Source organism: Rhipicephalus microplus, chromosome 2 (genome assembly GCF_043290135.1).
Source record: "Rhipicephalus microplus isolate Deutch F79 chromosome 2, USDA_Rmic, whole genome shotgun sequence".
Classification (NCBI taxonomy): domain Eukaryota; kingdom Metazoa; phylum Arthropoda; class Arachnida; order Ixodida; family Ixodidae; genus Rhipicephalus; species Rhipicephalus microplus.
In genome coordinates this window covers 281,589,384-281,612,963 of record NC_134701.1, presented here as the reverse complement: position 1 = coordinate 281,612,963, position 23,580 = coordinate 281,589,384, and the positions used below count along the sequence as shown (strand labels likewise).

Below are 23,580 nucleotides of genomic sequence, written 5' to 3'. Positions count from 1 at the left end.
CCAGCATGCTGCACTTTAGTTTTTTTGTCGCATTCATTTTTCATAGGTTTTAATACTTCGAATAGCAAAATTTTTGTGCGAATTGAAACAAACAGCAAACACCATTTCAAACATAGATATCCACACACCCTTAATTTTTATCAATATTTATTAAATAACCATAGAGGATCTACGAGAACACCATTAAAATCTGTCATGTCATGGTGAACTCATCCACAAACTTCAAGGCCTCATCACCACGGGACATGAGTTTTATCACATTTTCGGGCTTATCAAGCATTTTCTCACCGCTAGAGTGGTGATTTCTGCATCATATTAAAGTAATTTGCTAATAATATGAGTGAAATCATCTTCCTTTTCAGAGTTCCTATGAGGTTTAGAAAGTGTTAGTGATGCTGCAAAACACAGCATAACTAAGCTCATAATTGAGGTGAAACGACAGTCTAGGCAGCAACGTCCCAAGTACCTTTGTGGTGACATCGCTACCAGGGGGCGGAGACGGGTGGCCATTGGGCGTGGTCTCATTCGAAGATGCTTCTGGTGAACTAGGTGTGGATGAGCCAAGGCGTGATCGCACTAGAAAATAGGCAATTTGCGGACATTTCAATTTTAGTCATTTTGCCACAAAATGAGTTCCCGAAAACACTCTAAAGCAATACTGTCTACAATTTCAGCAGACACACAGCAACATCGAATAACAATGGATAAAAGTGTAAATGTATCGCTACAGGTGTCAAACAAAGTCTATATTCTAGCCTGTAATACTTCAGTTATAGACAGCACAATATCTTGAACATGTTGTCTTGTTCTTTTTTGAACTTTACACATGTAAAAGGCTGTGAAAAGAAATACAATTGGCAATCGTGAAAATGATAGCGCAAAATTGCGCAGTGTCTCACTCCAAATGCTTCTAAACACAGGCGCACCGGTTTCATCCAAAAGGCCTACCCTTAATAGCAATAGCAAGATAGGCAATTACTTGAATTAAATTTGGTATATAAGGCCATATAAAGTTCATTAAACATTCACTTGTACACTAAACATCCAAGGTGCCAAGCACACAGAGAAAAAATTAAACAGAACCCCTCAATGATTAATAACTATTCGCTGTTTCTGTGCTGGAGTATTGAGGAGCACTGGGATTCTATAGGCCTGTCCCAAAGCATATGTTTCATTCAACTACTCCTCTCCTGATTACAACCGTGCTACCTCTCCAAACATGACTTAGGCAACCTGTGACATCAGGCAAGTGGAAAGAAAGCACACAAGAGCCACCAGTTATTTCGACTGAGCCTGTCACCCTCTGCAGTTGACCTCTAACACACAGAGCAGATCTGCACATATGCTCGGCTGCATACGTAGTCATTTGTAGCCACAGAAAGTCAACAAGAAGCATGATCTCATCTTGTAGTGTGTGCTCAATTATGGACACTCTTCTTCCTGAAGAGTGCATAAGCGACCTCTCAATGTTGCCATTAAGAGGGAAGCTACGATTTCACCATAAAAACAGCGAGTAGTAAGTGTTACCACTTTGAAGTGATGTCCACTGTTGTTAGGCATCCCTCAGATTGTAGTCTCGAGGGGCATCATTCTCAACAAGCCAGCACTGTTCCCGTTACTTTGCCGATCTGTTGCTCGATGTTTTTCTTGCTCCTTATAGTCTCCTGACATTCCATGACACAAAAATGTACCAACTGGCCTTACAAGACATTCTAATGACCTCAAGCACTTGTTGTGCAGGAAGATTGCACTCATATTGCTGCACTCATTCTTCTCGCTCCTTTTAACAAACTTTCCCTTGCATCAACAGTGGACAGCACACGTGCTGCTTCTCTTCCCCACATAAGGACCCCATTCATAACAACCAGTAATCCTTAAAACTTTACATGGGAGCTCATGTGCAGTATGCTACCCCAATTAACGTTGAATACCTTGTGCATAGCACCCGCGTAATCGTGCCTGCCCATGCCATTTGCCCATGACACTGCCAAAACCTTCTTCATATGCTAATACCTTTTCAGCATTTTTCAAAACACATCCTTTTTCGATATTCCTCCCTCGAAATTTCCACCTTTGATTCCAGTTTCGAATTCTCCCAAGACAGGCTTCGATCGCGATTTGCCACTTCACTTTAGTAAGTCGCTTCTTCCTATGTAATCTTGAATGAACCTTCTGAGTATATGATTAATGAAATGAAAGTAAACATTTCAAACAAAACAGTGCTGGTTTTTCTGGAGCTTGAACAGTAGACGTGCGCAGGGTACTACATTAGGGGCCACCATAGCCTGACAGCACCCAAGTGAATCTGTTGCTACTTTTGGCACTCCTAATATAATAAAAATGAGAACAAAAAGCTACCGGATGAATTACTTCCAGTGAAACATAGATTTAAGTTTACATATTTTACTGAAATTGCAACACTATGCACTGGAACTAAAGCCAAGCACTTTCTTATATATTCATACCTAACACAACTGTACATATCACTTTCGATATTGGTATTCTGCTTGCTTCTGTGTGCTGCTTGCAAAATAACAAAATTTAGAAAACTTCCCAAACTCCACCTGGCTCCCAAGCCACCCAACTTATTTGCGACTCAATGTGCATGCCTATGAACTGTGCTTTTTGCATGACAGCAGTAAAGGAACCCTGAAATTGTTCTTTAAAGTTTTGCCAGCGTTTAGGTGAAAGCATCATCAAATCATTAGAACCACAAGCTTAGCGACATGCCCCGTACCATGGCCGCTATGGACAATTATATCAAACCCTCCTTCTCGCCCCTGCCTTGCTTCCTCAACTCATGAGACTTGCTGGCATCGCTGGCAATCGCAGAGCCTACTTGAGCACACTCGGCGGTTTGAGCTTTGCCCAGTCATGGCCTCTGAGATTGCACGCTAACAGGTTGCGCGCGATCTTGGAGACCATAGCACAGTGCACGCAGCCCAATGCATGCCGTCTAGTAACAGAGGTGAAGATTGCGAAGTGGTTGATATTGTAACGGTAGGATGAGAACGACGAAGAAGACAAAGAGGAGGACGATGTTGTCAGATCTGTGAGCCAACTGGGCGCCATCTTGTCCACCACCGAGTTTATTCCTCGTTTTATAAAGTAAAGTTATTCTCCCGTAACATCATTGGTGGAGGTGCTGGGTACTCACTTCACGCAAAACGGAGCTTCGTAGCGGGCGCCTAGTGGTCTCCCCCATGGCGACTGCAGTCAACAATGCCGACCCTTCCCCGTCTACCGTGCCTTCTCCAACTACGTCCGTGCTTTCTCCAACTGGACCGTCAACCCTCATCTTGGAGCCCCCGAGAGATCCAGGTACCTTTTCTGGCACTGATGGCATTGACGTAGAAGCCTGGCTGAAGTCATACGAACGAGTGGGTGTACGTATGCGATGGGATCCAACGCTCATGCTGGCCAACGTGATTTTTTATCTCAGAGGTACCGCAAAGGTCTGGTACGAGACGCACGAGGAAGAACTGACTAGCTGGGAGTTATGTAAGCAAAAGCTCCGGGAGCTATTTGGCAGGCCTGTGGCAAGTCAACGCGCCGCCCAAAACGAGCTCGCACGTCGAGTTCAGACGTGCACCGAATCATACCTCACGTACATTCAGGACGTGCTCGCTTTGTGCCGCAAGGTAGACTCGCAGATGTCCGAAGCCGATAAGGTTGGCCATATTATTAAGGGCATAGCAGATGACGCCTTTCACCTTCTTGTGTTCAAGAATTCATCTACGGTTCACGACATTATTTCTGAATGCCGGCGCTTTGAAGAAGCGAAGAGCCGCCGTGTTCTCCACCAGTTTGCCCGGCTTCCAAACACGGCTGCAACGTCCACATGCGAAGACCCTCGCCTGCCTTCTACGGAAAGTCCCGGTGACGTTGTCCGTATTGTCCGTCGGGAAATAGAAGCCGCAGCTCCACTCGTGTCAGCCTCCCCCAACTCCGAAAGCTATCACGCCACCGTCTCTCTCATACAGACCGTCGTGAGGCAAGAACTGGCCAACGCCGGCTTAAACGTCTGCTCCATTCATCGTCCAGACTACGCCACACCAAATCCACCCGTGACTGTCCCGCCCAACCGACGTTTTTCTGCCAGCCCACATTATCGCGACCCGGCGGTATGGCGCACCCCAGACGACCGGCCGATATGCTTCAATTGCGGTCGTATAGGCCACATTTCGCGTCACTGCCGTGCTTGGTCCAGCTCTGCTCCGTGGCCTCACCCTCCGCCCCATCGCCCACCTGTCTGGAATTCACGCTCATCACCGAAAACAGAGCCGCTAACGCCTGAGAATTCCTCGCGCCCCCGATCCAGCCGCTCCCCTTCGCCACAACGCCGTTTCTCCCGCTCGCCCCCATCTCGCCGATCGCCGTCCCCAAGCTCGTTCCGGCGTTCACCTCCGGAAAACTGACGGGAGCAGCTCTTGGAGGTGATGCTGCAATACCGACCCGATCCCAAAATCCTCTACTGACCTTGCCCGCACATCAGAACCTTATCAATGTTGACGTCGACGGTGTACCTACTACAGCCCTCATTGACACTGGCGCACACGTGTCAATGATGTGCGCACACGTGTCAATGTTAATGCACGCACCACCCTACTCGCCATTCTTACTTTCACCGATTCCACACCATATCAAATCAGCAGCCTGGGTGACATTCTGCTTCCAGTGGATGTCATACTGTGAATGGGTGCTTGAAAATTCGTTTGGCTGAGCCAAAGTGATCTGCAGCGATTCACGGCTTTAAAGCATCGTGATAAATTACGCAGTTTATGCAGAGAGCTTAAATCAGTCTTTAAATGACCCTTAGAACTTGGTCTATTGACCCGATGTGTTTGTACAAAATTGACAAAACCTTTTCAGGGGTTTTTTAAAGAGCTCATTACATAAAAATCAGAATTGCACAACGGCTAGGTGGTTTAAAGGCTTAAAAGATGACGTGCTTTTGGGAACAATCTTTCCTGTTTCTGGTTGGATCTTGATAAAAATTGGCAGACACTAAGAATAGCCTCGAAGAACTTCCATAAAAATTTCGAGGCGATAGCACAAAAACTTAATGACAGACAAATTATTTCTTCATTGAACCTCATGAAGAGGCTGGAGGATTTTTTTTATAAAATGACATAAATAGTTGGCAATTGATTGATATGTAGGGTTTAACGTCCCAAAACCACTATATGATTATGAGAGACGCCGTAGTGGAGGGCTCCGGAAATTTAGACCACCTGGGGTTCTTTAACGTGCACCCAAATATGAGTACACGGGCCTACAACATTTCCGCCTCCATCGGAAATGCAGCCGCCGCAGCCGGGATTCGAACCCGCGCCCTGCGGGTCAGCAGCCGAGTACCTTAGCCACTAGACCACCGCGGCGGGGCAATAGTTGGCAATTACTGCACCCACAGCCAAATGTATGCTGAAGGGGGCTGCATTTTCAAAATCATTTTTTTTTTGCAGCACTACAACTTGCAATTAACGTTATCTTGTGTTAAGTTAACTTGCGTTAACGTTGGAAGAGCCCACTTTCACTACAAACAAGAAGCCCTATGAAAAATTCTTGAAGAAGTAAAATGAAAAAATAAGATCACAGCCTCGTGAAGCAGACTTAAAGAAGCATTACAAAATAAACAGAATCAAAATCTCTGAAGTGGTTGCCAAGATATCTGCTCCATGAGCTTAAGGGGGGACGTGGCGACGAGAATCGTAAATTTGGTCAAAATGTTCAGTTTTTCAAAAATTAATTTTTTTCTGTCATCCTGAGACCATGTTTTACATCATAGTGTGATTTCAGACCAAAATAAGTTGTAGAAGTTGAGAAACAAGCATTCTACTGGAGGGCCTTCGTCAAAAGCTATGTGAAAATTGAGCATAGCAAAATGGAAATTCGAAGCTTTCCCTTGGCACAGTGGCACCATATTGGCAGTATCATAAAGAGAACAGATTGGAGCTCAAGATAGCCACAACATGCATTTCTCCAATGAAAAATGAAGCCGGCTTCCTTCTGAGTTCTGTTTTATCAGCTTCTAGCTCCAATTTCTCAGCTTTCATTTTTTGAGCAGTTGCTGTCAGTCATCCCTGTGCCATTTCACAACAAATTAAGCGATAGCCATTCCGTTTCCTGAACTGAGATTCTGAGGCATTGGTGAGTGCCACAAAGCTGTCCATATTAGTGTGCACATCATACAGACTTTTGTAATTGGCTTTTTGTAAAAGTTGTCGGTAAGACGATATGTCCAGGACATTTCAAAAACATTTTTGTGTGCTTATTTAAATATTAAAAATAAACCAATAGCATTACAGCACAAAATTGACCCTTGTGAATATCCCTATGCAAAAATTTGACAAACTTGTGTCTAATTAGCTAATTAATTTTGGAATGACAATGACAGTCTATCAAGTATTGTGACTGAAAAGTTATATTAGATAGCTCAAAACCAATTTCAGCTATGATATCAGCACTGGAGATGTGCACGGCCCGGGCCCAATGCTTGCCAGAGGCGGCCCAGGCCCGCCCCGATGATGTATAGAAGACGGGCCGCCCAGGCACAGCCCAGCGTCTCATACCCAAGGCCCGGCCCGACCTGGCCCGACTTGACGAACGACGCAATAAAGCACATGGCAACAGAAAAATAAAAATGCATTCATTAAGAGAAAAGCATGCCGTCCATCCCTGTAGCTTCTTTTTTTTTTTTTTTCAATTGTTGATAAAAGTCGAGACTGAGTGCAAAACCATTCACAAATTATCATGCAGAAACAAAAGGTGGTCCATCGATTCGGGCTCTTATCTAGTGCATTGTTCCTGCATTACGTATCCTGCAGCAATGAACTTGCGCTCGCTGCTGGCGCTTGTAGCCATAGAATTGCCAAAATCTTTCTTGCAAGTTTGACAAGTTTCAGATAGTTTTTTTTTCTTTCCTTTTCCAAAACTCAAGAAGTTCTGATTCGGAGCACGCGTTTAGTAATTCAGCACACAAGTACTCGCTAACTTCATCCCGGTTTCTTTCCAAAAAAAAAAAGCACACATATGAACGAGAATTCCGGCACATTATCTATATTTTTGGCTTGATTCGTGCTTTTCATCACACCCAAGCCCGGCCCAATGATTCAACAAGGAAGCCCGAGCCCTGCCCGGGCCGGGTCAGGTTCGGGCTACTTGGAGCCCGTGCACATCTCTAATCAGCACAACAAATGACATCTGCATGCCATATTTCATACCTTTGGCTTCATAAACAACAATGATAATTTTCATTGCCATGTCCCCCCTTAACATGATGCCAAAAGTACAGTACTGAGAAAACTGCACTTAAAAGTTTCACCTTCTCTTTACGTCTCTAAAACACATAAAAAATGTTATCTTGGGTTTGTCTTGTGATATTTGACTTCTCGGACATGTGGCCTCTGCCCAGTAGCTTCTGTTGCCTTTTTTTTTCATAGCCTCCTGTTTTGATCTACAAAGAACAAGTATGGGTTTCAAACTAACTTCTCTGTATAAAAGAGTGGTATGACAGGCGTGACAGAAATAACTTGTAATTAAATAAGAACATATACTGAAATGATTACACATCTTTGTGTTCTAGCTGTAATTATCCTAATTATGTACTTCTGTTACAAATAGTCACTGAACAATTTTTATACAGAAACAGGTTTATATCGAAAAATGGCTCACACCATGACAGCTTATGCCTTCTTTCCAAATATCGAAGTTATGGGCAGGCAACTGGTGGTATAGAAATTTTTTCACGGTTTATTTAATGACGCAAGTCGGGCAGATAAAAATTCATACCCAACCTTCATACACATTCTTTTGCCACTCTATACATGAAACGCATCATAATACGGCTGGTTACGGCAGAAATGCTAATTTAGCAGGCTTTTATTGTTTCAGAACACTCAAAAATGCTCGCAGCATTACCGAACACGGCTCCAAGCACGTCTAAATCGCTATACTAGAGCTTATTGGCAGCACTTCATATGACTCTATATGAGGCGCAGCGATGGGTACAGTGCAGCCGGAACGTGATGCGCTTGTCGGCGGCGTTCAGTGATGATGTGCGAAATGTGTAACTACAATAATGACGAAAAATTAGCACACACTGCGCTTGGCATCGCTTTTTCTAGTGCCGATGTGCGGAATTGCTATTATAGCTGCTGTTCCAAGCAATCCTTGGCAGAGAGAGCGGGGAGGGGTCAACAAGCTTGACTGTGGGGTCTGCTGCCGATGCGTAAATAGCCCAATCGCAGTTCCGAGGAGGCAGCGAACGATGTGCTCCGTTGCTTACGAAGAAGCACATTGCCACGAGTGCACTAGTGCATTGTTCTTGCCTGCAAAGTTTGAGGTTCGTCTCACCATCAGCGGAGTTAGGCCTGAAAACCATGGAGTGTCGTGCGGTCTACGAGCACGGCGCCCCATAGTAATCTGAGCAGGCATCCGCTTACAGCTTCTAACTAAAACGTAATTATATTCTAAGTGATCGTCGAGCCGTGAACACCTGAGGAAGTAGCGATTTTTAAATGTCGTACCCTCACGACGCACAAGCAGCAGAAGACGAACACCCGGAGCGAGCATTAGGCCAATGGCGAGGCGAGCTGCGGCAACATAGCGGATGCAGCCAATTGGAGACCCCCTAACGTCCCTCCAGTATTTGATTTTTGCCTGGTTCTTTCTGAATGGAGAAGCCAGCTGATGTGAGAAATTGGAGCAAGGAGAAATGCTCTTTCCGATGAGACCAAGAATCTGGCTCCTGGCCGCGCCATGGCGAAGCTATAATTTTTGAAAATCGTCGTTTCTCCCGCGATTTCTAGAATAATTTTTGCCACCTACAAAGAAAAAACAAATCTTTTGAAGCACTTCCGCACAGTTTTCAGAGTAGATATTTTAAAATCAGATAGAAAAAGGGTTCCAGAAACTGAAAACTTGATTTTCGGGGCATTTTTCGCGATCCCTAAGCCGCATGCCCCCTCAAAGGTCTGCCTATCCCAAAACACTTAGAGATCATAAATTTTTGCTATTGACAACAGCATTTACAAAGCACACAAATGCATGGATGCACGTGATGCCTTATGAATAGTGGCAACTTTGCCAATTCCCAAAAGGAAGAATTAGGATTTAGCGGGCACTTAGCAACTGTACTTACAATAGGTATTCAAGGATACTTTTTGAATGGCCAATGTTACGCACACAAACGTTCCTTTCCTCAAGGCACGATTGATGCGTCCACTGACCTGCCGGACTAGCGATTCAGAAGGCAAAGATAACAAGGCATAATTATGCTATCGCTGTCTACTCTTCTCAGTGAATTTTGTGGAGGTGCTACCACCTCCTGTAAAGTCGTTTACACCTCACAGCGCACATGTTTCGTGCATAAGCCACATTTCAGGTTCACAACTATCGAGCGGTAGGTGGCGTTGTGCTCGCAAGCGTTTATCACTACCACCACCATCATGGTTAGCATGGTAGCACCGTCAGTGACACCTGGCGGCAAGCCTGGGCGGCGGCACATGAGAGATGAGCGGTCCTCTTTTTGTGTGGTGGCTAGAGCGAGCGGTCGTCTCTTGCGACGGGTCCACGGTGGACAACAATGCAGGTCATCTGCTGTGGGCCCTCGTGGCGAGTCGAGCGTTGGCGATACCACCTTGTGTGCGTTCTTTCGTTATGTTGCTGAGTGTTGTGGAATATTGTGTGAGGTTGTCTTAGCATGTTGATCACAATTGATGTACTTTGATTCGGTTGATGATATTGTCGATCTAAAGGTAATGGAATAACTGTGCAGTTTGCTTTGGTCTGACCATGTCTGCTATGTCCGTTTGTTCCGAGAGTGTGGTGCCTCATGACGAAACCCCACAAGTTTCAGCCTCCTGCAAGTTTCTTTCAACTTCAGCTAGCCACACCATGAGCTTCATTGTAAAAAAATACCGGATGTAGCAGAACACAGAAGTACTAGCTGCTTACCCTTTTGACATTTCCTGCCGGAGGCCATGTTCTCGCCAATCAGGAGCAGTGCATTGCGCCGCTTCTCCTCCAGAGCAGCGCTAGAAAAGTGGGGGTTGGCAGTGGTGCGCCGCTTGCGCTCTCCCCGACGATGCTGGAGCTCGCGCAGAGCCTCCCGGGTCATCAGGCCCAAGGCACCAAGCAGTTCCAGCTTCTGTGAACATAAGTCCACAGCCTACCAGTCACATGATGCTGCATTGCGCTACAGCTGCAAATTATTACAACATGAGGGCACGAGACACCTCATGATGTCAAGAGATGCCAATTAGACTTTCGTCCAAGCCTCCTACTGCCATGGGCATCTTGCAGGGGCAATTGGCGGAGGTTAAGCCTCATAGTACAGAATACAAGCAGAATTCATGAAACATGTTTTTGTAAAAACAAAATATTAGTGAATAGCTTAGCTGATACAGCCCTGCCTTGATCGTCATGCAGTCCTCAGACAAAAACAAAGTCTGGTTTCACAATTTAGTACAAAAGTATTTCAAGCAGGGACAACCACCACGAAAATGTCCAGAGTCCAGGGCACTCTGACAAACACACAAAAAAAAAATCATGACAACAGATGCTCTTGTCCAAGAATTTACCAAAAGGGCTGCATTGGCCACCTCCCCATCCTCCTCCATGTTCATCCACATGTGGATACCCAAGAGACGGTTACTCACAAGTAAAAGACCGGATACGCATTTGCACTTCCCCACACAGAACTTGGGAATCTCGTGAGGTGGCTGCTCTCAGAACTCAGAGACACAGTCACACCACCAGGCAACATACACAGATACGTTTATTAAACGCACTTATAACGGCCTGTTGTTCTGGACTTTCATGTTATGTCTGCGTGAGTTGAGTTCTCTATGCATTTAATGTTATTTCAGTCATTTGTTAGACTGATGATGCTCTCCATCATGTAAAAGCTGTTAATAAATGTCTCTCTACTTGTCGCACTACAGCGTGCATTGTGTCCGTTTGTTCTGAGAGCAGCTCTATTTAACACCCAAAAACGTCTCTAGATATAAGGAGCAACATGTATGTAGTGTGGTTCCTCAGAATAGATGGACAGATAAGTGCGTGTTGCGTCGGGGACAGCAACGCTTTCAATAAAAATGGCGGGGATGTTTTTTGTTTCCCTCACTTTATCAAAACAACACACAAACATAAGACACACAACACGCACTAATAGTACCAACACATTTTACAACCTATAGACACAAAAACAAGTCTAGTCCAAATGTAACCGAAACAGTCTCACCAGTGAGTATTACTACAAAGGTGAGTATTACTACAAAGGTGTCAGGGACGTTTACGGTGAGCCGATACGAGCATGGGGAAGCTGTCAGAGGAGGAACTCGTGGAAAAGCAAGGCGACGCTCAGATGTATGCACAACAGAGCAGGTAGGTGCCAAAGACAGGACAGACGAAGTCATGCAATTTTCTTCTCAGACACGCGAACCAGGGACCACAGCCAAGCCCTCAGGCCTACGTCCGACAATGGACCTGGAGGCTGTGGTATCTTCCCGCTGGCTCCGAGGACCATTGAAGCCTGAGGTCAAACGAAGCAGCCCACTCCGACTCTTGACCTCTGCCAGGTGCTCGGGGCAAACCACGACCGTGACGCTGCCTAACTGCCGCCACCCTGCTTCCACCCCAACGAACACCACCTTGCGAACTCCATGGCGCTCCACTGCCCTGGTAGACTCTTCCACCTTCCCTAGGAGCTTGCTTGGTTGTTGGGTCAACAAGTAATTGGCCTCTCGGACCTCCATGGTAACTGCTGATTGGGGCACTCTGCTTTTCTGTTGTTTACGTAGCACTTTCGTGCCTACGTTCATCGTCGTCTTCATTGCTGCGTTTTCTCTTTGCGCGTGCAATGCTTGTCTTCTAACTTTTAGTGTCGCTCACTTTTCCGAGGCACTCACTTAATGCACGCACAGCACTCATCACAATGTAGTGCGTAACCACTGTTGCTATCCTGCTAATGCATAGCATACGGCAGTGCAAAGAGCATATCAGAATCAAAAATCATCCAGGTTGAATTGTATAAGCCGTGCAGCACACTCACCTGATGGTCCTCCTTAGGTGGTGGAGGGGCACTTGGAGGAGGGGGACCCACAGGCACATTCTTGCGAGGAGGAGCCACAGCCGCAGTGGGCACAGGTGCAGGCGTTGCAGCCGTCACCGTCACCGTTGTGGTCGCACCTGTTCCACAGACGCCATTGGTGGCGGCAGCCGTTGTTGTGGCAGTGGTGGTATGGGTATTGCCATGGACAACGTTGGTTCCGAGGTTTGGCACCATCAGTCCCGCAGACGTGCTATTGATGCTGCTTGCTTGTACAAGCACGGCAACGCAGGACTTCGGGACCCGTGGCACCGGAGGGACAGTGGCAACCAAGGCGTGCTGCAAAGAAAAATAAGCCAACCGCAAATAAGTAAACTCATCGAACGCATTTTAAGATAGCATTCTCTTTCTGCACAAACGCAAGCACATCATGATTGGGTATGTATGCTTCTTACGTCTTTGTGATGCCATTCTAATTTCTGGCCCATTAAAACTTTTGTGTAACAGTCATTGGGACAAAAATAGACTTCATTATAAGTAATCATTAACTGTGGAGAAGCATAGATATAGGAGAGACCCAGTAACATGAGAAGTGCACAACAAACAGCATACAATAAGCTTAGACTAACATACAAATGCTTGGAATATCCGAAGGAATATTATAGTGTTCAAATTCACCTCAATTCAAATTTAATTATAGAAAAATTTGAAGTACTTGAAATGAACAAATAAATGTACATTACTCTGCATGTAACCCCCTGTAAATTGGTTTCACTGCAGTTGCGGGCTGCTAAGTCGTGAAAGCACTTATTTAAATAAACACCGATGCGCAAGTAGCTTTCTGTAAAGATAGTTTCACTGCAGTAAAGGGCTGCTAAACGGTGAAAACACCTATGCAGAAGAAATCCACAATGCAGCAAGGACCCATTTGAAGGTAAAATGAACATGTTACTCTCACATCGATTCATCATTTTTTAATTTTAAAAGATTGCTATACTGGCTTATATGCTCCAAGTATAGTACCTTTTAAAAAACATATCTTTTTGTTTACAGATTACCACTTGTATTCTCCCGAACTTCAAATCCTGCTACTATTCAATATTGTTTCTACTTTTTTAGAACCAGGGGTGCAACAGGCAAAATTAAATTTGGAGCAATTTTCGGAGCAGCAAAATCTTAATTTTCGAGCACTAAAATCCAAATTTGGAGCAGGTTGCAGGAAAAAAACAAATTTTTATCATGAAAGACCAAATTTGCGTCATTATAAAAACGAAGGCTTGCATTTAGTAAAAAAAAAAATGTGTGTATAAAACATTCAGCCCACCTTAATTGTGCAGGGTGAACAAGCAAAGCTATATCAATGAAAGTAGTATTCTGAATCATCCCGCTGAGCAAACAATGATGGAGTACACACTAGCATTTGCTGCGCCTGTTGAGCTCTTTGACAGACTCTGCGAATTCAATGGGGCTCTACCACGCTGGTGACCTTGAAATTCGGGAGATTTGTAAAACCGAGGAGTAGTGGTGGAACAAAAAAAACTAAACTGACACACGATTTTTTTATTTTAGGGTGGCAGAAATGTCATTTACTGCTCCAAATGATTGCCAGTAACTTTATTAGACGTTTGTTATCATACTAGTACACAATGATGCTGTACACAAACGCATGAGTAAGTGAACAAAACGGCCTGTGTGCCGTGACTACCGCTAACAGCCCTATCCAAATCATTTTACACTTTTCCTTTGGACACTGGTGTATTGCAACGAAGGTGGCTTAAGCACCGTTTTGCGCGGGCTTGAACAAGGTCAAGCAATTTTCAAACCACTACACGACACCCCCCCCCCCCACCACCACCAACCCCACCACCACTTTTTTTATTTTACGGTGGGGTTAGGTTTAGGGCACAACTTATAAGTGCGCTTGCAAAGCTGCGTTCGACCAGAAAAACTAACCACGTCGCGCACACGTTCGTTCAGCGACAGATATGGCGCAGCTGTTCCACCCCTGTTAAGGCATAATCACGAACATGCCGCTTCTCATGGGCCGTGACAAAACTATTTTGTTTCGCTCAAGATGAACATAACCAAAAACGAATTTGCTCAGCATTTTTATCCTGAGGTTTCATTCTACTTAAAAATGCCAGGAATTAATGGAAAACACTGCACAATCATAGCAAAATCAAGAAGAGAACCATTTCTAGAACCTTTTGCAAACTCTCTTGGGGGTGCTAATACAAGTATGCTTGCAAGACACCCTACTCCATTAATTGATTCAATGACTGATGAATTATGGCTGAGCCCTTTGCATAAGTTGGAAGCACTGAATGACCCACTCATAATGCAATTCATACTGTGTGACGCCTCGTAATACAATTCCATTCTGAAATGCCCGAATGTTATATTACTCTTCTGCCACGTTATATTGCGTGTCGCGGTTTCCTCCAGACATTGCGCTTGTATAGAGTTTTTATGCACAGTAGTTTCGAGCACCGCATGGCTCAGTGGTAGAATACTGGGCTGGCATGGAGAGAACCTAAATTCAAACCCCGCTCCATCCTGTATATCTTTTCTCATTTCATGTGATATCAAACTCTAGCGGCAGTGGCAGACGGCCCCCTTGTTGTGATATCATACCAGCTTTTGCTGTAAAATGAATGAATTCAGGATAAATGTACATTCATTTATCCTGATTTTGCCATCCTGAAGATGGCAAAATGTCACTATTTTAAAAACGTTCTATCGAGCTTTATTCAAAACGCGCCAAAAAAATTCTGGGATTATCTTAACCCTAAAAAACGTACTGACAAACCAATCACGGGAATAAACCGCACAACAGCAGAGTCCTTAAACACGTACTTTACATCTGTTTTCACTATCGATGATGGTAAACTACCCCATATTGACTCATGTGACGAAAATCACCTCGAACCAGTCTCTGTAACTGAAGCAGGCGTACTCAACCTCTTGCTAAGTCTTGACATAAAAAAAAGCCCTGGCCTTGACAAGATTCCAAACCAATTCCTAAGAAGGTATGCCGAATGGATAGCAAGGTATTTATATGTCATCTTCAACAAATCCCTCCTGACAGGTACTGTCCCAAAAGAATGGAAGAAGGCAAAAATAATCCCGATACCTAAATGCAATAACACAAATGATGAATCAAACTACAGACCAATATCTTTAACATGCACAGTATGCAAAATTTTGGAACACATAATTCTTAAACATTTGACCACTTACCTCGAGCAAAAACGCTTTTTGTCACCTTCACAACATGGGTTTCGTGGAGGGCTATCGACAATAACTCAGCTAGCTGAACTGATACAAGACTTGTCCTCGAGCATTGATAACCAAAAACAAGTAGACCTCATCCTACTAGACTTTTCAAAAGCTTTCGATCGTGTCTCACACAAAAAATTAATTAAGAAACTTCAGTCAGCTATAGGAAATTGCTCGGTTGTTCGCTGGATTAAAAATTACCTATCTGATAGGACACAGTACGTCGAGATAAATAATGAAACTTCCTCTATAGCAGCACTAACTTCCGGAGTACCTCAAGACAGCGTCCTAGCACCTTTGCTGTTTCTTATATTTATTAATGACTTACCGATGAATATTCCTGTTACCGTAAAGCTTTTCGCCGACGATTGCATACTGTACAATGAAATTAACTCCCACGGAGATCATATAGCGCTAAACAATGCCCTAGAAACATTGTCAAAATGGTGCAATGATTGGCAAATGACAATTAACGCCAAAAAATCCGCTCTTCTGACAATAACTAGAAAAAAAAACAGGTCTACTTTCCCCTACATCATTAATAACATTCCCCTGCTACGAGTTTACGAACATAAATACCTCGGCCTAACAATAACCCAGGATCTCAGGTGGGACTCCCACATATCCATAGTAACCTCAGCTGCGTTACGGCGCTTGATGTTCCTTAGACGACGCCTTCGATTAGCTCCTGCAGAAACAAAACTAATTGCATACAAAACGTTCGTCAGACCTGTGTTAGAATATGCCAATATTGTTTGGTTCCCATTTTCTGTCACCAAAATTAACAAGTTAGAAGGAATTCAGAGGAAAGCAATTAGGTTTATATACAATAAGTATCGATTTTCTGACTCACCCACTGAACTTATTAAAAAAGCTGGAATCCTAACTCTTCAAAACCGAGCCAAATTAGCACGACTACGGTTCATGTACCAACTGATACATGGAGAGATAAAGATCAATACATCCAAATACATTTCTATTGCACAAACAAGACTGACACGTCGCACACATTCTGAAATGCTTGACGAGTGCTCATTTCACACAGATTCATTTAAATATTCATTCTTCCCATTGGCAATAAGGGAATGGAACCGGCTGAGACCTTCTATACTTCACTGTACTTCACTGGATAATTTTACCGCGGCAGTAAAAGAGCATTTACAAGGCGACAACGAATAACCCGTCTACATAGCAGACTCACTGAATTACTCGTGTTCTGTACGAATTTTGTGTTTTTGTTAAATCAATAAAAGAAGGTAGTTGTTGTCAGGTTGTCATAGGTACGAGTATGAACATTGATTGTTGTTTTATTCTATATACTGCGGGACTTGTTTGTCATGCTCGTCACACTAGGTACAATGCAAATTATGTTACGCCTTTACTGTTCATTCCTTTTTCAAACAATTACCCTGTGCTAAAAAGTGCCTAGCCCTCAACATGTATTCCCCTCGTGTATGTATGTGTTATAACTTGAAAGCCCAAATGATTTGTTTTTTTCTTTCTTTTTATTGTTCACATTCTATGAAATGCCCTTCCTGCTAATATCCCAAATGGGATTAGCAGTATCTGTAAATAAATAAATAAATTTATGCATTAATTATGAATAATTACTATGACACATAAGTTGATGTACACGCTATGACATTGTTTTTGTTTAGATAAAATATAGAGTGCAATGAAATAATCTGTGGTAAAGACATTATATTCAAAGTGGTAAAGACATTACATTCAAGCTAACAAAGCCTCTTTTTGTGGTTCAGTGGTTGATACAGCAGACTTCACCATTACAGGATCAGAGATTGAATTGACCCATGAGAAGATCTCAATTTATTTTTATTTGGTGTACATTCGTGCTGCACTATGTCATTTCTGTGTGTTTACAAGCATGTATGCCCACGCATGCTAAGTAACCCGGCCAATTACTCCAACAAAATGGCTGGGAGGCACCTAAAGATATGCTATATGCATTTAACATAATAATTTGTAGTCTCAATTCATATTCAAAAGTCACACAGCAATTTAGGAAGGTATTCTTGCGCAGACCTGAGGTATAATTTTGAATTTATGGGGCCCTGAAAGCACTCCAATTTCAGAGACGAAAGAGTAATTTCTTTCTTGCCTTCAATACCCTGCCTACAGGTGCTATCACCATTTTTCCCATTGTGCTTTCCTAAAACAAGTGAACAGTTTCGGCGCACAGCATTGAGCCTACCAAAAATTTTTGCTCTTTAGCTACATCTTCGCTTGCCCAGACAAAAATGCACAAAATTTATAAAGAAATATCTTGATCACACATGATAGTCATGCCCGACAAGGTAGGACAATCGTGTAACAGCACGGCAAAGCAGATCAGGAGACAATTCACATCTGATATCTCTGATATATGGACCAATTGAAAGAACATTTTCTCATGACGCCACACGAACTGACTGCTGGTGTCACGAATTGAGCCTAAGAGGCAGAAAATGCCAGGAGCCAGAAGAGAATTCCAGAAACTCATTCCTTATATTTCTAGATGCTTTTTGGGAACCGCTTAACATTTCAGTATTTTAACCCTATCAGAATGCCCTCCCATTAGCCAGAAAAAAAAAAGCAATAAACATCAGTGCAATCAGGGCACAACTGAGGACAAGCCCCCACAGGAAGTGGCGATGTCGTTTCAAACGAGCCTGCTGGCTGGACACTTCACCTGCTGCTGAGATTGCTGATGCTGCTGCTGGGGATGCTGATGCTGGGGTTGCTGATGCTGGGCCTGCACAAGTGGTTGCTGTGGAGTTAGGCGCTGGCCGCAAGGCGGGTACTGGGGCACACGTATCGACGGGGTCAGCAGAGTGGGAGATCCATGAGGGGTTCCACTGCAGCTCGGAACCACCACCACCTGTGGCAGAAGCACACCACCTGGTCCCCCTTTGAGGGCTGCCTGCAGCTTCACCGGGACACCTGTACCACCCAGCTGCAAAGTGGCAATGCAGGACTCATAAAATATAATTGTTGAGATAAAAAAATCCGTTAACATGTGTCGTGTTGAGTCGACGTTTCGGCAATCGGACTTGTCTTCCTCTTGTTTAAAAGCTTGTTGAAATGACAGCTCGACACAACCCCTCTTTATGGATTTTTTTTATGACAAGCTTCCATTTTCCTCTTCCTGTCGTTTTTTAATAATGGTTGAGATTCAACGTACCAAAACCATAATATAATTATGGGAGACACCGTAGTAGAGGTTTAAGAAGATTTTGACCACCTGGACTTCTTTAATGTGCACATAACTGTTAAGTACACAAGCCACTAGCATTTTCGCCTCCATTGAAAATGCAGCTGCCTCAACAGGGATTCGATCCCGCAATCTGTGGGTCAGCAGTTCTCAATGTACTTATCCAGAATTATCCAGACGGAGCAACGTATGGCAACCTCAGCACCATGCCATCATGCATGCCATTACTAGGGGGCAACTCATCTTCGCGATGGTGTGAAGGCTATGGAGGTAGGGCTTCCACACGTTTTTGCTACTCCACGCATAGGACAGCAGCTTGCAACCGATTTCAGTCTTGCTCAGTCACACCATTAGCACATTTAGAAAAGCCCATAAAAACCACACACTCCCGGGGAGAACGGGAAAAGGACATTTCAATCGCTCAGTGTACATTTTAATGTCATATTACAAGTACAGTTGTCTTGGAGAATCAAACAGCAAGTCTGCGTCACACACTGACCCACATATGTCACGGACGCCTTGTTTATTCTGTAAAACATGGCATGCAAGAATGTGCTGCTGTCTAGGAAGTGTAAAGAAAAAGACATGCTAGTAAAGTGACCAATAATTGTATTTTATCAACAACTTTCTGTAACAGTTTTAATCTAATAATAAATAGAGCAGTATTTCAGCAATGCAAATGAGAAAATTATTAATAAACTTGTGTATTATTTTTTGGCGTGCTCGATAGCATGCTTTCTGTAGCTTCCATGGTACCAACAAGAAAACTATCCCCTTGTATAACAACAAACTCTTACGAAACGCTGCGATTACAACTGTGGGCAAAGGCAACACAAAACCAGGCAAGATTGCAATAACCCAGCAAATAATTATTTTCAGAAAAGAAAGATTACAGGACTTACCACACCCCTGGGCAGGAGTTGTGCATTGTGAGAAAGCTTCAGCACAGCTGAATTTTGCTTCCGCTCAAGCTCTGTCCTCAGTTGCTGAACCACCTGTTTCTGTAAAAATTTGAAAGAATGTCAAGCAACTCGTTTTGAACAGCAAACAGAAAGATCCTGCCACACTTTTCAACATGGTCACAAAAGGCTATTGAGCTTTAGTGGGTGAAGACAAATATTACTGCACTCCATGCAGCAGGGAATCGGCAATTTCATGTCGAGAGCAGCCGCAAATCCCGATGCCATTTGTGCGGATGTGCTGTCATCTACTATGTATGTGAGCACGACAGGTACTGAACAATTCCATGAATTGTGCCGTAGAAGACACTCTTGTAGTGTTGGTGTTACCAGCAGGGCGTGGTGCCGCCACATGGCTATGATGCATGGTGACATAACTTTCAGGAAGCGCGCCACACGCTTGTATGTTTCCCTGTGTGAGCTTCCAGCACAGTCATGGTGATGAAAGCAGCGCTTGTTTTGTGCAATAAATCCACTTACACACGACAGATTCGGAATAAGATTTCCCACAGGAGATCAGTGAGACAACACTCTTCAAAAGTCAGGTCATTTTATCATAACAGAAAAAAATGTTGCAGGGCATCTCTGAAGATGCTGGATTTCCTTGAAACTGGCAAACTTGGAACACAAGCACAACTTGCATTATGAAGCTAAATAAAAGCTGTAAGGTCGTGTCTATTCACTTTGTTAATATATGCAAGTTAAAGTGACACTAAAGGCAACTGTTGAGTCAACGTTGATTGTTGAAATAGCGGTCCAGAAACCTAGTAGTCTTACTTTTGTGCCAAGGAGGTGCCTATTTCGAAATAAAATCATGTTTTAATGGTTTGCGTCGGGTTAGCGCACTTCAAATTACCCGCCTCACGTCACTGTTGCTGTGCACGACGTTGACCGGCTCTACTGCACGGCTCCCTACACTAGTAGCAGCAGAACAAAGCAGTAGAAACCACAGCAGCAACAACAGCCATTGAAAAATTTTTAGCTCTGGCTTTCAAAATTGTAGGCGTGATCGGTTCAACTGGGCCCTACTAGATAGTATTTGTCCAACCAGGCAAAAATTGAATTTTCGAACCACGCACGCTATTCCCCATAGTAACATCTGGCGGTTCTTTTTTCTATAAATCAAACAGAAACGAATAAGCGGCATTTGATTACACCTCTTGATGCCCGGAAGGTTCTTTATTTAGTGCAGCTAGTTCGATTGCTAGTGATTAGTTGTAGGCTGTAACTCTGATGTCATTGGGATCATATTGAGAATGTCCTGCTGCAGTGCACGTGTTCTCGTTCATTTACCTTAATTTCTCAGTGAGTATGGCACTACCTGTTGATAATATTGTCGTTTTAGACGTTGTGACACGCTAAGCTTTCACTCTCACGTAAATTGTTATTTGACTTTAGTGTCCCTTTAAACAGGGAAACCATTTACAAATACAACTATCTGTTCATAATGGAATAATTGGAAGCGCAAACCAACGGGACAACAAGAGAAGAGACAAACAAGCACAGACTGAAACTCAGTTTATTCAGAGAAGAAATTATATACCAGAAAGATGAGAAAGGGAAACAACTGGGGAGAAGGTTCCACCTAGATCAGGTGTCGTCCAGAAACGATATTTCACAATCTAACAGTGATATAGACGGTGAACTAACACAACTATCAATATTATTTTTAATAAAAAAGGCTTCCACAATCTCTCTAGTTTTCATGTCATGATGGCTTCTCCCCAATAGTTTCCCTTTCTCATCTTTCTGGTATATAATTTCTTCTCTGAATAAACTGAGTTTCAGTCTGCGCTTGTTTGTCTCTTCTCTTGTCGTCCCGTTGGTTTGCGCTTCCAATTATTCCATTATGAATTTGTACCAACTAGCCCACCTGTCAACCCTACTACAACTATCTGTACCTGTGCTTCTTTCATTCAACACAAACATTCTAATGTAGTCACTTTACAGAAATATATCCCATGATCCCTTTGAAGTGCTTGGGGGCAACTGTATTGGAAATAATGCATGTGCCTCTGGAACATAGTCACAGCAACACTACTAACGGCCAGGTTGCAATTGCATGCTGAAAAGCTTTAGTATTATGGATATACAATTATTAACAAGCCCAATGAAATTCTTGTTCTATTTAACATGATAAAGTTATGCATTTAGAGAGGTGCATAACTGAAACATCAGCATGGTTGAAAATATTCATATTACCACATCATATAATATTCATACCACCAAACACTACTGCTGAAATCAACACGCATGGAGAAATCAAACCTGTAAACAACACTGGTTCCAACAAACAAGTCCGAGATGACAGGATGCAAAGACCATGTTACAGAACATAGTTTACAGATGAGATACTCATGCTAAATTTACATCGCATGACGTCATTACTACAGCTGACACAAGGCACCGTTATTGAGAGCACTGACTCAAAAGGCAGGGCAAGTAATTCCTAGAAGACATGAAATGCGACTTAGCTCCATGGACTACTAACTGATTACGAACCCCAAATAAGTTATCGGGCTATCGATCATCGCCGGTTCCCATTAAAACAGTTTGTTGTGTGGAACAACAAAATAAGAATAAAAAAGAAAGAAAACACCGACCCCCGCTTGGCACCATGTACAAGTTGACGCTTTTCCATCAATAAATAAAACGAAAAAGAACCGTTGGAACTCATCATCACTCGTAAGAAACAACGCAATTTTATTAAAGATGAGTTTCGATTAAAAACCTTTGTTTGGGTAGTATAACCTTCGAAAAATCAATAAACTTTCGTGTTCAAGCAAGCAACACAAAAGGCGGAATGTTTTTCAACGCAAGCACTCCATTATGCTTCATAAAAGAAGATCCATTTACAAGCAAGAGAATTAACAGCTGGATGTTAAAAGCAATAATGGCCGCGAGAAAAACGTTAACTGAATCGCCTTAACGCTCTACGAACAAAATTTTCACGCCACTGAAAGGTAAAAAAAAAAAAAATCACGGGATGCACTACTTCTCTTTTCATAAATGTTTTTGTAGTTGAAGCGCACTTAGGGGGGACCCGCACGCATCGCGAAAAAGTCTGTTCGTACATAAGAAAACAAAGTTTACAAAGCACACGCAAGCAGAAAAGGCAGCCGCGATACCGGCACTTGTGATAACACACGGCAGTCGTTTTTATTTATGTACGCACTCGCTGACAACCACAAAAACCTCCTAGGGCAACGCAACACATGCGAAGCCGATACAATGCAACGGCGCCGTTCTCGTAGCACCCTAGGCGCAACCGAAACACCCGAAGTTCACAGGCCGACCTCAACCACCGGGCTGACAAGCGCCGCGCAGCTAAGACACACCATGCCAAGGTCACAATAGTCGATAAATCTGGAGCTGATTACTTACTTGCTGCTCGCTCAGCGTCAGGATTTCGGCTTGCAGATCGTGTAGCTGCCTCTGAAGGGCCGAATTCTGCAAACGAAACACACTCTGAGCCGCCGCGAAACAACTTCGCGGTTTCGTCAACAAACAAAAACAAAATAACGGGGGCACACTTCGGGGATCCCGCAAGCGAGTTTTGCGTCGCGTACCCAGCGCCTTTGCATCTCCAGAGAAGCGTTTCGGATGTTTAGAGCAGCACACATGCGCGCACTACTAAGCCGAAGAGTGCCAACAAAAAACATACAAGCCAAAGCACCTACCTGAGGATCAATGCGCATTTTTGACAGCACGATCTGAAAATGGAAGGCAGAGAAGTGCTGTATGAGCGACAAGAAACCGCTAGGCACCCGTGAAGCAAGCGAAACAAATACGCGCACTGCGCTTTTAACGAGAAAAACCTCGAAGTCCGCTGCGCAATGCTGATTCTAAAACTTGGCGCTTGTGTACACGTCCCGATACATGGCTGCCGCGAAAGTCCACAGCAGTACGACTGTTGGATGAAAACTACGACAACAAAGTTTAACCGACCGATAGCATAGGGGAACTCGCAGCTCGGATGGAGTAACGTACCGAAAACAACGCAAATGCAAAACAATTAGGCACTAGACAGCCCGTGGCAGAGATCGAGCTACTATGTAAACATGCACAAGTCGACACTG

At 43.7% G+C, this 23,580-nt stretch overlaps 1 protein-coding gene across 1 annotated transcript in view; it reads right to left on the bottom strand.

The window, feature by feature from the left end:
- Window positions 1-23,580, bottom strand: part of LOC119163237 (uncharacterized) — a 39,119-nt gene that overhangs the window by 15,041 nt on the left and 498 nt on the right. The window contains exons 2-8 of the mRNA XM_037415193.2: window positions 23,182-23,214; window positions 22,886-22,951; window positions 19,445-19,543; window positions 18,021-18,284; window positions 12,056-12,391; window positions 9,958-10,150; window positions 467-576 (exon numbers count right to left, since the gene is read on the bottom strand). Coding sequence (XP_037271090.2) covers window positions 467-576; window positions 9,958-10,150; window positions 12,056-12,391; window positions 18,021-18,284; window positions 19,445-19,543; window positions 22,886-22,951; window positions 23,182-23,214 — 1,101 coding nt within the window. The remainder of the gene's footprint in view (window positions 1-466; window positions 577-9,957; window positions 10,151-12,055; window positions 12,392-18,020; window positions 18,285-19,444; window positions 19,544-22,885; window positions 22,952-23,181; window positions 23,215-23,580) is intronic.